General features: G+C 46.6%; 1 protein-coding gene across 2 annotated transcripts in view; it reads left to right on the top strand.

Moving 5' to 3' along the window:
- The first annotated feature begins 2,423 nt into the window (after positions 1-2,423).
- LOC110490875 (tetratricopeptide repeat protein 21B) overlaps positions 2,424-15,289 on the top strand; it is a 68,518-nt gene continuing 55,652 nt past the window's right edge. For both annotated transcript variants that reach the window (XM_036945639.1, XM_036945638.1), the window contains exons 1-8: positions 2,424-2,610; positions 2,859-2,988; positions 3,120-3,230; positions 3,389-3,555; positions 3,768-3,890; positions 4,082-4,239; positions 6,179-6,263; positions 8,299-8,397. In XM_036945639.1, coding sequence (XP_036801534.1) covers positions 2,584-2,610; positions 2,859-2,988; positions 3,120-3,230; positions 3,389-3,555; positions 3,768-3,890; positions 4,082-4,239; positions 6,179-6,263; positions 8,299-8,397 — 900 coding nt within the window. In that variant the 5' untranslated portion in view covers positions 2,424-2,583. The remainder of the gene's footprint in view (positions 2,611-2,858; positions 2,989-3,119; positions 3,231-3,388; positions 3,556-3,767; positions 3,891-4,081; positions 4,240-6,178; positions 6,264-8,298; positions 8,398-15,289) is intronic.

Genomic DNA, 15,289 nt, shown 5'->3' with positions numbered 1-15,289 from the left:
AAAAACATATTGATAACAGAGACAGAGCTAGTCCCGAAACCAAAAGTGTATAACAAATGTATTGGAAATGTATGTTCTATTGTGTCAAATGCTTTACAAACGTAGAGGGATAAAATAATAGCCTTCGAGTGTCAAGAGTCTATGTGAATGCATGTAAGGCGGAGTCTCTCTGTACCAGTGTATTTATCCCTGTGTTTCCTGTCTCTCTGTGCCAGTGTATTTATCCCTGTGTTTCCTGTCTCTCTGTCCCAGTGTATTTATCCCTGTGTTTCCTGTCTCTCTGTCCCAGTGTATTTATCCCTGTCTCTCTGTACCAGTGTATTTATCCCTGTGTTTCCTGTGTCTCTGTCCCAGTGTATTTATCCCTGTGTTTCCTGTCTCTCTCTACCAGTGTATTTATCCCTGTGTTTCCTGTCTCTCTGTACCAGTGTATTTATCCCTGTGTTTCCTGTCTCTCTCTTCCTGTTTCCTGTCTCTCTCTTCCTGTTTCCTGTGTCTCTGTGCCAGTGTATTTATCCCTGTGTTTCCTGTCTCTCTGTCCCAGTGTATTTATCCCTGTGTTTCCTGTCTCTCTGTGCCAGTGTATTTATATCTGTGTTTCCTGTGTCTCTGTACCAGTGTATTTATATCTGTGTTTCCTGTGTCTCTGTGCCAGTGTATTTATCCCTGTGTTTCCTGTCTCTCTGTACCAGTGTATTTATCCCTGTGTTTCCTGTCTCTCTGTACCAGTGTATTTATCCCTGTGTTTCCTGTCTCTCTGTACCAGTGTATTTATCCCTGTGTTTCCTGTGTCTCTGTGCCAGTGTATTTATCCCTGTGTTTCCTGTCTCTCTGTACCAGTGTATTTATCCCTGTTTTTCCTGTCTCTCTGTACCAGTGTATTTATCTCTGTTTTTCCTGTCTCTCTGTCCCAGTGTATTTATCCCTGTGTTTCCTGTCTCTCTGTACCAGTGTATTTATCCCTGTTTTTCCTGTCTCTCTGTACCAGTGTATTTATCTCTGTTTTTCCTGTCTCTCTGTCCCAGTTTATTTATCCCTGTCTCTCTGTACCAGTGTATTTATCCCTGTGTTTCCTGTCTCTCTGTACCAGTGTATTTATCCCTGTGTTTCCTGTCTCTCTGTACCAGTGTATGTATTTCTGTGTTTCCTGTCTCTCTGTACCAGTGTATTTATCCCTGTTTCCTGTCTCTCTGTACCAGTGTATTTATCCCTGTGTTTCCTGTCTCTCTGTACCAGTGTATTTATCCCTGTTTTTCCTGTCTCTCTGTACCAGTGTATTTATCTCTGTGTTTCCTGTCTCTCTGTGCCAGTTCGTCTTGTATGTTTCCAGTGGTTTTCCTGTTCTCCGGCTTTTTGCATTTCTCCTTTTTCTAGTCCTCCCGGTTTTGACCCTTGTCTGTTTCTGGACTCTGTACCCGCCTGCCTAAACCATGAACGAGCCTGCCTGGACCATGAACGAGCCTTTCTGCCACTCTGTACCTCCTGGACTCTGATCTGGTTTTTACTTTTTTGCCTGTCCATGACCATTCTCTTGCCAACCCCTTTGGATTATTAAACATTGTAAGACTCCAACCATCTGCCTCCTGTGTCTGAATCTGGGTCTCGCCTTGTGCCTTGATATTAATAGATATAAGAGCATCGCTCATCTCTACAATAGAAAACTCCTCTTCACATATGGACTTGAACTCATCAGAAATAACATGACCAAAGACATGTTTTATAAAAGGTTCACATTCAGTTCCATTAAATTAGATGTATACAGATGTTCATAGAAAGAATATACAGGTCGAGATGATGTTAAGGTCTTTACAAGGTGTTGTCAAAATTTAAGACAGATTTTCTCTTATAGTTTCTTTTTTTAAGAGCAAAACAATATCTTGTGTTTTTCTCACCCTCGTCGACCCATCTTGCATCTACATCTAATAAAAGCCCCTTTAGCGAAATCAATGTTCATTTGATCTAGTTCTATTCAAGATTCAAATCTGTTTCATCCTCTGCTTGAAAGGGTATCCTTTTCTAAAAGAACATTCAATTTATTCATGAGCTCATCTTTAAAACATTTTTGCTTCTTTAGTTCATTACTACTAATGGCGATGGATCTTACTTTGAAGATCAATATTTCCCAGTTACTTCCATGCGTTGATTCTAAATAATTTGAGTTAAACGAGTCTATAATCAAGTTCTTTAGTTCTTTATGCTCTTGTACATACTGTAAAAGTGGGAGATAAATGAGAAACAAAACAATTCTGAATCTGACGGTCATTGACATATTACACCAGGTGTATTCGTTACATTTTGTACTACAGAAGAACCAAAACGAGCTGTCACTATTCCGAGATCGTGTTTATCTATTTCTAGGTGGAAGTCTATCACAGCATGGATCAGAGATGAGACGACCGCTCTGTGTGTGATTAGCCATGCCTTAAGCGGCTGCTTCGTCGGTTGTTAGGCAACAGGAAACGCCCGACGTTAGCCTCTCTGACTCTGTAACGTTTAGCATCACTGAGGAACGGAAAGCAACAGGAAACAGGGACAATAACATCAACAACACACTCTCTAAGTTGAGAAGTTTATCAGGAAAACATGGCTGACACAGATCCAGTTTGTTTAGTAAGTTATTTTTTTATTAGGTAATATGTTTATTGGCTAACGTTAGCTAGCTAGCCTTTTAAACTTGGATATGATTTATTTGATGAAGTTGCCTGCCAGTTGGTTAGTGTTAACTGTCTGGCTAGTTAGATATTTAACGTTAGCTAGTTGTGTCTAACAGGTTTATGTTGGGGGGTAAAACACAGCTTCTTACAATGATACTGTATCAATTACTGAAAGTAAGCTTTAATGTCTACTCTCATCCTCAGGCTTCACTGATTTACTTCATGGGTGAGAAGTTCTACAGGCAATCCATACACACAGCCGAGTACTACCTGAAGATGTACAGCAAGGATCCTGTTCTGCTGTTTTTTAAAGGCTTTGGGATACTAATGGAAGGTACAACCTTATATTTGGACTCTTTCGTGTATTGACTCAACATTGTTGATGGCAGATTCTGTCATTTGACTGAGACCAGGCTATACACGAGAGGAGCATGATCACTATCGTTATGCATTATTCAATGGTAGGTCGAACCCAGGAGGCCATGAGAGAGCTGGAGCAGGTGAAGGACAAGCCGACCGTGGCCATATGTTCCAGCATGGCTCTTATCTGTGCACACAAGCGAAGTGACATGATTGGTGAGCGGGTGGATAGGCCTAGATTTAATGGTCTGTTCCAATAGGCTAATCTTCTAGTTGTCCTTAGCCTCAAACAACCTCCCATCCTTTTGTTTGATATGAAATGGCAGAGTATCAGGCTACGTGTTATGTAAAGTGTGTTTATCTCTTGTCTGCAGATCACGAGGCTGTGGCAGCCCTGGAGACCCACGTGAGGAATATCCGTAAGACGGCGGGAGAGAAGCCTCTGTTCTATGGAGCCCTGTTCCTGTGGCTGTTGGGCCACGTTGACAAGGCCAAAGACTACATTGACAAGATACTGAAGATATCCAAGTCCTCAAAAGAGGTCCGTACCCATGCATGACACCAGTATTATTCATTTTTCATTTAGGCTCATACGAAGCTGTATAGTATGATTTCAAACATAGCACATGCAAATTCAGGTTTACTAAAGTGCATGACAAATCTATGAATGATATTTTCTGTAGTTCCAAAGTAATACCGTGCTTTGGTCAGTAGACATTGTGGTGAAACTCTAGTTGTTCCTCTCGTTGCCAGGGGTCCATCCTGAAGGGCTGGGTGGATATGAACTCCGAGGATGAGTTTCAGAGGAACAACGCTATCTGCTACCTGGACGGAGGAGGGCAGCACTCCAGGGATGTGTTCGGCATGATGGGAAAGGTACCACAATGCACAGCAGCAGCTCTCCCTTTGGTTCACTGATTCTAAACTATTCTTATTCTTATAAAAGTATTTGTTTGAGAGGCTACAGCTGTGATGGTTGGCTGTAGGCACAGCAGTCCAAGGAAAAGTTACCTAACATTTGTTGATAATTGAATTTAACCTGATGGTTTCTATTCCTTGTTTCACAGGCCAAGTACTTTATGAACCAGCATAACTTCATTGGATCCCAGCAGGTGGTGAATCAGATAGTGACCTCCCACTCAGACTTCCTCCCTGGTCTGATGCTGAAGATGAAGCTGTTCCTGGCTCTACAGGACTGGGAACAGGCCCTGGATACAGCTGCTAGGTAACTAGGACTCCTGATCCCTAACCCTACGAGACTGGCTAGCTGTTGTTATTCGTAGTTATAGCTATACTATATTGGTATATTGTAACTCAACCGTGAACCACTGTTCTTAGTGATGAATACATCTCTGTTATACAGTCCCTGTCAAAAGTTTGAACACCTACTCTTTCCAGGGGTTTCTTTCTTTTTTCTATTTTCTACATTGTATAATAATTGTGAAGACGTAAACTATGAAATAACAAATATGGAATCATGTAGTAACCAATAAAGTGTTAAACAAATCCTTCAAAGTAATCACCCTTTGCCTAGATGAAAGCTTTTCACACTCTAGGCATTCTCTCAACCAGCTTCATGAGGTAGTCACCTGGAATGCATTTCAATTAGCAGGTGTGCCTTGTTAATTTGTGGAATTTTCCGCATGTGTGGTTCCCACTGTGAAGCATGGAGGAGGAGGTGTGATGGTATGGGGGTGCTTTGCTGGTGACACTGTCAGTGATTTATTTAGAATTCAAAGCACACTTAACCAGCATGGCTACCTCAGCATTCTGCAGCGATGCGCCATCCCATCTGGTTTGCTATCATTTGTTTTCCCACAGGACAATAACCCAACACACCTCCAGGCTGTGTAAGGGCTATTTGACCAATAAGGAGAGTGATGGAGTGCTGCATCAGATGACCTGGCCTCCACAATCACCCAACCTCAACCCAATTGGGATGAGTTGGACTGCAGAGTGAAGGAAAAGCAGCCAACAAGTGCTCAGCATATGTGGGAAATTTCGGAAAAGCATTCTAGGTGAAGTTGGTTGAGAGAATGCCAGGAGTGTGCAAAGCTTTCATCAAGGCAAAGGGTGGTTACTTTGAAGAATCTCAAATATAAAATATATTTTGATTTGTTTAATCACCCTGTCATCTCAGATTTTGAAATTATGCTTTACAGCCAAAGCAAGACAAGTGTTTGTGTAAGTTTATCGATTGCCTAGTATAGCATTATGTCCAGCTAGCATCAGGAAGCTTGGTCACGAAAATCAGAAAAGCAATCAAATTAACCGTTTACCTTTGATGATCTTCGGATGTTTTCACTGACGAGACTCCCAGTTAGACAGCAAATGTTCCTTTTGTTCCATAAATATTATTTTTATACCCAAAATAGCTTCTTTTGTTGGTCACGTTGTGTTGAGAAATCTACCAGAAATAGTGGTCACGGCAACGCCAAAAAAAAATCTAAATTATGTCCATAATATCGACAGAAACATGGCAAACGTTTTTTATAATCAATCCTCAAGGTGTTTTTCAAATATCTATTCGATAATATATTAACTGGGACAATTGGATTTTCAGTAGGAGCGAGAGGAAAAATGACTACCTCTGTCTTTTACGCAATAATCACTCTGAGAGCCCTCAACTGGCCACTGACGCAATGTAGTCGTTTACACTCATTCTTCAAAATAAAGGCCTGAAACTACGTCTAAAGGCTGTAGACACCTTAGGGAAGCCACAGAAAAAGGAATCTGGTTGATATCCCTTTCAATGGGCAATAGGGATGCATAGAAAGACAGGGGTTTCAAAATAAGAGTCAGTTCCTGATTGGATTTTTCTCAGGATTTCGCCTGCAACATCAGTTCTGTTATACTCACAGACAATATTTTTACAGTTTTGGAAACTTTAGAGTGTTTTCTATCCTGAAGCTGTCAAGCACCTGGTCCTGAGAAATAGGCAGTTTACTTTGGGAACGTTATTTTTCCAAAAATAAAAATAGTGCCCCCTAGTTTCAAGAGGTTAACACTTTTTTGGTTACTACATGATTCCATATGTGTTATTTCATAGTTTTGATGTCTTCACTATTATTCTACAATGTAGAAAATAGTAAAAAATATAAAGACACACCCAGGAATAAGTAGGTGTGTCCAAACTTTTGACTGGTACCGCATATTTTATTCAGGATTTTACAACAAGATGGGCGGAATCTGAACGCTATCCAAGTTCTCGCCATCCATACCATTGTGAGGGATGGGGATCTGGTCAAGGTGAGTTCAGTATATGGTGCTACATGCTGTAGTACAGTAGCATCGTATAACCAGACTGATGAATGCTGTAGCCAAACAGAATGGAAGCTGGCAACACTTCCTGGTGGTTGTACGAGACTGGTAATACAGTAGATACAATTTAATTTTTTGGCCAACCAGCTACTGTGGCAGGTACATTTAAAAATCTACCAGCCACTCAGATTTATTTACAAGTCAAATTATTTTTCTTCCGCTAAAATTACACCAACCAAACACAAGGAATTTGTAATGTTTCTAAAACAATAAAAGTAATGTGGCATAATTAAGTGATAAGGCCCGAGGAGGTGTGATATATGGCCAGTATACCACGGCTAAGGGCTGTTCTTATGCTCGACGCATTGCGGAGTGCCTGTACACAGCCCTTAGCCGTGGCATATATCACAAACCCCTGAGGTACCTTATTGCCATTATAAACTGATTACCAACGTAATTAGAGCAGTAAAAAGAAATGTTTTGTCATAACCGTGGTATACGGTCTGATATACCACGGCTGTCAGCCAATCAGCACTCAGGGCTCGAACCACCCAGTTTATGTTTAATAAATGTGTGACCCGAACCTTTTAACCAAAATATCACAGATGAGAAAAATGTTCACCTGCCCCTTTAATAAATCCGACCCTTTTTTAAATTTTCGCCTAAAATGACCCAAATCGAACTGCCTGTAGCTCAGGACCTGAAGCAAGCATATTCTTGATACCATTTGAAAGGAAACACTTTGAAGTTTGTGGAAATGTGAAATTAATGTAGGAGAATATGGCACAATAGATCTGGTAGAAGATAATTCAGAGAAAAAAAACATGCTTTTTTTGTACCATCATCTTCGAAATGCAAGAGAAAGGCCATAATGTATTATTCCAGCCCTGGCGCAATTTACAATTTGGCCACTAGATGGCAGTAGTATATGTGAAAAGTTTTAGACTGATCTGAAGAACCATTGTATTTCTGTTCATTAATACAGAACTGTGCACTGTGCACTCTCCTTAATCAATAGCATGGTATTATTTCACTGCAATAGCTACTGTAAATTGGACAGTGCAGTTAGATTATCAAGAATTTATCCTTTCTGCCCATATAAGATATGTCTATGTCCTGGGAAATGTGTTACTTACAACCTCAATCCCATTAGCCTACGTTAGCGAAATGTGTTACTTACAACCTCAATCCCATTAGCCTACGTTAGCGAAATGTGTTACTTATAACCGCAATCCCATTAGCCTACGTTAGCGAAATGTGTTACTTATAACCTCAATCCCATTAGCCTACGTTAGCGAAATGTGTTACTTACAACCTCAATCCCATTAGCCTACGTTAGCGAAATGTGTTACTTACAACCTCAATCCCATTAGCCTACATTAGCAAAATGTGTTACTTACAACCTCAATCCCATTAGCCTACGTTAGCACAACCGTCCCGCGGGGGGAACAGCGAGGGGCAGGGCGTTACCATAGTAGTGTGACTCGAGCCATGTTTGTGTCTGTGTGATTGGGTCTAGTAGAAGCGTGATCTTCTCTTCCCAAGCAGTTGAAACTCAAACATTAAAAAACACCCTAGCTTGTGAAAAAAAACCAAAATTAGCCAACAAACAAGGACAAAGATTAAATTCACTTTCACTTTCACGTAAATTAGACCAAGTTGTATGCGTGTGCACAGCGCTTCTTAAAAGGAGTGTTTCACTTGTACTCAGCTCCCAGTCAGGCAGAGTTGTGGCGCGGGGTGGGGTAGTCTATACGATTCGTCGTTCTTTGACATTGTGCGATTTAATTTACCAGCTATGAAACAAAACGGCAGACATTTTTTGAAAACAGCTACTGCGCCCTTTATTTTACTATACATGTGATCATACTGGACTTTTTATTCATAAATGTGAGTGAATCGCTTGGAGCTCTGACCCAACCGCCAACGTGGATGGTGAAATATACATCTTATATGCCAATGCTAAATTCTGCCGTTTGGCAGATGTCAATATTAGGAGCTGATGGTTATGTTATGTTTGTAGGCCAAGGAACATCTGCAGGCCCTGGTTAGTGCAGCAGAGGTCTCAGAGCCATGCTCTCCCGGTCTCCACGTCAGTCTCACCCAGCCCATCAGCAGACTGGTAAGTATTTAGCTGAGTTTAGTGGGGTGGTATGTGATGCACCACTAGACATACAGAACATCTGGGGTTTTGCCCTGAAGACCTGGGGCTGACTGGGGGGTTTTGCCCTGAAGACCTGGGGCTGACTGGGGGGGTTTAGCCCTGAAGACCTGGGGCTGACTGGGGGGGTTTTGCCCTGAAGACCTGGGGCTGACTGGGGGGGTTTAGCCCTGAAGACCTGGGGCTGACTGGGGGGGTTTTGCCCTGAAGACCTGGTGCTGACTGGGGGGGTTTTGCCCCGAAGACCTGGGGCTGACTGGGGGGGTTTTGCCCTGAAGACCTGGTGCTGACTGGGGGGGTTTTGCCCTGAAGACCTGGGGCTGACTGGGGGGGGGGGGGGTTGCCCTGAAGACCTGGGGCTGACTGGGGGGGGTTTGCCCTGAAGACCTGGGGCTGACTGGGGGGGTTTAGCCCTGAAGACCTGGGGCTGACAGGGGGGGGGGGGTTTGCCCTGAAGACCTGGGGCTGACTGGGGGGGGGTTTGCCCTGAAGACCTGGGGCTGACTGGGGGGGTTTGCCCTGAAGACCTGGGGTTGACTGGGGGGTTAACCCTGAAGACCTGGGGCTGACTGGGGGGGTTTAGCCCAGAAGACCTGGGGCTGACTGGGGGGGTTTGCCCTGAAGACCTGGGGCTGACTGCAGGGCTTTTGTCCTGAAGACCTGGGGCTGACAGGGGGGGGGGGGGGTTGCCCTGAAGACCTGGGGCTGACTGGGGGGGGGGTTGCCCTGAAGACCTGGGGCTGACTGGGGGGGGTTTGCCCTGAAGACCTGGGGTTGACTGGGGGGTTTTGCCCTGAAGACCTGGGGCTGACTGGGGGGGTTTTGCCCCGAAGACCTGGGGCTGACTGGGGGGGTTTTGCCCTGAAGACCTGGTGCTGACTGGGGGGGTTTAGCCCTGAAGACCTGGGGCTGACAGGGGGGGGGGGGTTGCCCTGAAGACCTGGGGCTGACTGGGGGGGGGTTTGCCCTGAAGACCTGGGGCTGACTGGGGGGGTTTGCCCTGAAGACCTGGGGTTGACTGGGGGGTTAACCCTGAAGACCTGGGGCTGACTGGGGGGGTTTAGCCCAGAAGACCTGGGGCTGACTGGGGGGGTTTGCCCTGAAGACCTGGGGCTGACTGCAGGGCTTTTGTCCTGAAGACCTGGGGCTGACAGGGGGGGGGGTTTGCCCTGAAGACCTGGGGCTGACTGGGGGGGGGGGTTGCCCTGAAGACCTGGGGCTGACTGGGGGGGGGTTTGCCCTGAAGACCTGGGGTTGACTGGGGGGTTTACCCTGAAGACCTGGGGCTGACTGGGGGGGTTTAGCCCTGAAGACCTGGGGCTGACTGGGGGGGGGTTTGCCCTGAAGACCTGGGGCTGACTGGGGGGGTTTAGCCCTGAAGACCTGGGGCTGACTGGGGGGGTTTAGCCCAGAAGACCTGGGGCTGACTGGGGGGGTTTAGCCCTGAAGACCTGGGGCTGACTGCGGGGCTTTTGTCCTGAAGACCTGGGGCTGACTGGGTTTTTTTTGCAGAAGCATAAGGCTGTGTTGCATATCTCCATGCGCTGTGCTCTCCTGACACCAAATAATCAACACTTCCTAATATTAATTTAATGGATTGTGGTCAGTAAAACCATGGAACATTTATATTAATATTATTTAACCTTTATTTACAGTTGAAGTCGGAAGTTTCCATCCACTTAGGTTGGAGTCATTAAAACTAGTTTACATCCACTTAGGTTGGAGTCATTAAAACTAGTTTACATCCACTTAGGTTGGAGTCATTAAAACTAGTTTACATCCACTTAGGTTGGAGTCATTAAAACTAGTTTACATCCACTTAGGTTGGAGTCATTAAAACTAGTTTACATCCACTTAGGTTGGAGTCATTAAAACTAGTTTACATCCACTTAGGATGGAGTCATTAAAACTAGTTTCCATCCACTTAGGTTGGAGTCATTAAAACTAGTTTACATCCACTTAGGTTGGAGTCATTAAAACTAGTTTACATCCACTTAGGTTGGAGTCATTAAAACTAGTTTACATCCACTTAGGTTGGAGTCATTAAAACTAGTTTACATCCACTTAGGTTGGAGTCATTAAAACTAGTTTTTCAACCACTCCACAAATGTTAACAAACTATAGTTTTGGCAAGTCGGTTAGGACATCTACTTTGTGCAAGACACAAGTAATTTTTCCAACAATTGTTTACAGACAGACTATTTCACTTATAATTCACTGTATCACAATTCCAGTGGGTCAGAAGTTTACATACACTAAGTTGACTGTGCCTTTAAACAGCTTGGAAAATTCCAGAAAATGAGGTCATGGCTTTAGAAGCTTCTGATAGGCTAATTGACATCATTTGAGTCAATTGGAGGTGTACCTGTGGATGTATTTCAAGATCTACCTTCAAACTCAGTGCCTCTTTGCTTGACATCATGGGAAAATCAAAGACCTCAGAAAAACTAATTGTAGACCTCCACAAGTCTGGTTCATCCTTGGGAGCAATTTCCAAACGCCTGAAGGTACCACGTTCATCTGTACAAACAATAGTACGCAAGTATAAACACCATGGGACCACGCAGCCGTCATACCGATCAGGAAGGAGACACGTTCTGTCTCCTAGAGATTAACGTACTTTGGTGTGAAAAGTGCAAATCAATCCCAGAACAACAGCAAAGAACCTTGTGAAGATGCTGGAGGAAACAGGTACAAAAGTATCTATATCCACAGTAAAACGAGTCCTATATCTACATACCCTGAAAGGCCGCTCAGCAAGGAAGAAGCCACTGCTCCAAAACTGCCATTAAAAAAGCCAGACTACGGTTTGCAACTGCACATGGGGACAAAGATCGTACTTTTTGGAGAAATGTCCTCTGGTCAGATAAAAATTTTGTGGGCAGAACTGAAAAATTGTGTGTGTGTGAGCAAGGCCTACAAACCTGACTCAGTTACACCAGCTCTGTCAGGAGGAATGTGCCAAAATTCACCCAACTTATTGTGGGAAGCTTGTGGAAGGCTCCTGAAATGTTTGACCCAAGTTAAACAATTTAAAGGAAATGCTACCAAATACTAATTGAGTGTATGTAAACTTCTGACCCACTAGCAATGTGATAAAATAAATAAAAGCTGAAATAAATAATTCTCTCTACTATTATTCTGACATTTCACATTCTTAAAATAAAGTGGTGATCCTAACTGACCTAAGACAGGGAATTTTTACTAGGATTAAATGTCAGGAATTGTGAAACTGTGTTTAAATGTATTTGGCTAAGGTGTATGTAAACTTCAGACTTCAACTGTAACTAGGCAAGTCAGTTAAGAAAAAATTCTTATGTACAATGACGGCCTAGCAAAAGGCCTCCTGCTGGGATTAAAAATATAAATATGAGACAAAACATACGTTATGACGAGACAACACCACATAAAGAGAGACCTAAGATAACACAGCATGGTAGCAACACAGCATGGTAGTAGCACAGCATGGTAGCAACACAACATGGCAGCAGCACAACATGGTAGCAACACAACATGGCAGCAGCACAACATGGTAGCAACACAACATGGCAGCAGCACAACATGGCAGCAGCACAAAACATGGTACAAACATTATTGGTCCAGACAACAGCACAGAGCGCAAGAAGGTAGAGACAACAATACATCACGCAAAGCAGCCACAACTGTCAGTAAGAGTGTCCATGGTTGATGATCTTTGAATGAAGAGATTGAGATAAAACTGTCCAGAAACTGCATGTTGGTATGGGCTTGGTGTGGGCTAACCTGTGGTTGGCTGGTGTGGGCTTGGTGTGGGCTAACCTGTGGTTGGCTGGTGTGGGCTAACCTGTGGTTGGCTGGTGTGGGCTAGCCTGGGGTTGGCTGGTGTGGGGCTTGGTGTGGGCTAACCTGTGGTTGGCTGGTGTGGGCTAGCCAACCACAGCTGGTGTGGGGCTTGGTGTGGGCTAATCTGTGGTTGGCTGGTGTGGGGCTTGGTGTGGGCTAACCTGTTGTTGGCTGGTGTGGGCTTGGTGTGGGCTAACCTGTGGTTGGCTGGTGTGGGCTAGCCTGTGGTTGGCTGGTGTGGGCTAGCCTGTGGTTGGCTGGTGTGGGCTAGCCTGTGGTTGACTGGTGTGGGCTAGCCTGTGTTTGGCTGGTGTGGGCTAGCCTGTGTTTGGCTGGTGTGGGCTAGCCTGTGTTTGGCTGGTGTGGGCTAGCCTGTGTTTGGCTGGTGTGGGCTAGCCTGTGGTTGGCTGGTGTGGGCTAGCCCGTGTTTGGCTAGTGTGGGCTTGGTGTGGGCTAGCCCGTGTTTAGCTGGTGTGGGCTTGGTGCGGGCTAGCCTGTATTTGGCTGGTGTGGGCTTGGTGTGGGCTAAACCGTGTTTGGCTGGTGTGGGCTTGAGGTGGGTTTGGTGTGGGCTAGCCTGTTTTTGGCTGGTGTGGGCTAATCTGTGCCCACTTTTACCAGTGAATACCCACATGGATCCAATGGGGTGATATCACTTATCACAGGTGCTGGATTAGAAAACATAATGTAGAACTAAAAGGTAGTTTGCTGAACCAAAGAACCTTCAGGGTTGTTTTAGCCAGCTGGGGGGTCTCCCAGCCCAGTCCCTTGGCCTCTGTTTCCATGGAACCAGTTGTTTTAGCCAGCTGGGGTGTCTCCCAGCCCAGTCCCTTGGCCTCTGTTTCCATGGAACCAGTTGTTTTAGCCAGCTGGGGGGTCTCCCAGCCCAGTCCCTTGGCCTCTGTTTCCATGGAACCAGTTGTTTTAGCCAGCTGGGGGGTCTCCCAGCCCAGTCCCTTGGCCTCTGTTTCCATGGAACCAGTTGTTTTAGCCAGCTGGGGGGTCTCCCAGCCCAGTCCCTTGGCCTCTGTTTCCATGGAACCAGTTGTTTTAGCCAGCTGGGGGGTCTCCCAGCCCAGTCCCTTGGCCTCTGTTTCCATGGAACCAGTTGTTTTAGCCAGCTGGGGTGTCTCCCAGCCCAGTCCCTTGGCCTCTGTTTCCATGGAACCAGTTGTTTTAGCCAGCTGGGGTGTCTCCCAGCCCAGTCCCTTGGCCTCTGTTTCCATGGAACCAGTTGTTTTAGCCAGCTGGGGGGTCTCCCAGCCCAGTCCCTTGGCCTCTGTTTCCATGGAACCAGTTGTTTTAGCCAGCTGGGGGGTCTCCCAGCCCAGGCCCTTGGCCTCTGTTTCCATGGAACCAGTTGTTTTAGCCAGCTGGGGGGTCTCCCAGCCCAGTCCCTTGGCCTCTGTTTCCATGGAACCAGTTGTTTTAGCCAGCTGGGGGGTCTCCCAGCCCAGTCCCTTGGCCTCTGTTTCCATGGAACCAGTTGTTTTAGCCAGCTGGGGGGTCTCCCAGCCCAGGCCCTTGGCCTCTGTTTCCATGGAACCAGTTGTTTTAGCCAGCTGGGGGGTCTCCCAGCCCAGTCCCTTGGCCTCTGTTTCCATGGAACCAGTTGTTTTAGCCAGCTGGGGGGTCTCCCAGCCCAGTCCCTTGGCCTCTGTTTCCATGGAACCAGTTGTTTTAGCCAGCTGGGGGGTCTCCCAGCCCAGTCCCTTGGCCTCTGTTTCCATGGAACCAGTTGTTTTAGCCAGCTGGGGGGTCTCCCAGCCCAGGCCCTTGGCCTCTGTTTCCATGGAACCAGTTGTTTTAGCCAGCTGGGGGGTCTCCCAGCCCAGTCCCTTGGCCTCTGTTTCCATGGAACCAGTTGTTTTAGCCAGCTGGGGGGTCTCCCAGCCCAGTCCCTTGGCCTCTGTTTCCATGGAACCAGTTGTTTTAGCCAGCTGGGGGGTCTCCCAGCCCAGTCCCTTGGCCTCTGTTTCCATGGAACCAGTTGTTTTAGCCAGCTGGGGGGTCTCCCAGCCCAGTCCCTTGGCCTCTGTTTCCATGGAACCAGTTGTTTTAGCCAGCTGGGGTGTCTCCCAGCCCAGTCCCTTGGCCTCTGTTTCCATGGAACCAGTTGTTTTAGCCAGCTGGGGGGTCTCCCAGCCCAGTCCCTTGGCCTCTGTTTCCATGGAACCAGTTGTTTTAGCCAGCTGGGGGGTCTCCCAGCCCAGGCCCTTGGCCTCTGTTTCCATGGAACCAGTTGTTTTAGCCAGCTGGGGGGTCTCCCAGCCCAGTCCCTTGGCCTCTGTTTCCATGGAACCAGTTGTTTTAGCCAGCTGGGGGGTCTCCCAGCCCAGGCCCTTGGCCTCTGTTTCCATGGAACCAGTTGTTTTAGCCAGCTGGGGGGTCTCCCAGCCCAGGCCCTTGGCCTCTGTTTCCATGGAACCAGTTGTTTTAGCCAGCTGGGGGGTCTCCCAGCCCAGTCCCTTGGCCTCTGTTTCCATGGAACCAGTTGTTTTAGCCAGCTGGGGGGTCTCCCAGCCCAGTCCCTTGGCCTCTGTTTCCATGGAACCAGTTGTTTTAGCCAGCTGGGGGGTCTCCCAGCCCAGTCCCTTGGCCTCTGTTTCCATGGAACCAGTTGTTTTAGCCAGCTGGGGGGTCTCCCAGCCCAGTCCCTTGGCCTCTGTTTCCATGGAACCAGTTGTTTTAGCCAGCTGGGGGGTCTCCCAGCCCAGTCCCTTGGCCTCTGTTTCCATGGAACCAGTTGTTTTAGCCAGCTGGGGGGTCTCCCAGCCCAGTCCCTTGGCCTCTGTTTCCATGGAACCAGTTGTTTTAGCCAGCTGGGGGGTCTCCCAGCCCAGTCCCTTGGCCTCTGTTTCCATGGAACCAGTTGTTTTAGCCAGCTGGGGGGTCTCCCAGCCCAGTCCCTTGGCCTCTGTTTCCATGGAACCAGTTGTTTTAGCCAGCTGGGGGGTCTCCCAGCCCAGGCCCTTGGCCTCTGTTTCCATGGAACCAGTTGTTTTAGCCAGCTGGGGTGTCTCCCAGCCCA

Source organism: Oncorhynchus mykiss, chromosome 15, assembly GCF_013265735.2.
Source record: "Oncorhynchus mykiss isolate Arlee chromosome 15, USDA_OmykA_1.1, whole genome shotgun sequence".
In the NCBI taxonomy this organism is placed as follows: Eukaryota; Metazoa; Chordata; class Actinopteri; order Salmoniformes; family Salmonidae; genus Oncorhynchus; species Oncorhynchus mykiss.
This window is presented reverse-complemented; position numbering and strand designations above follow the sequence as displayed.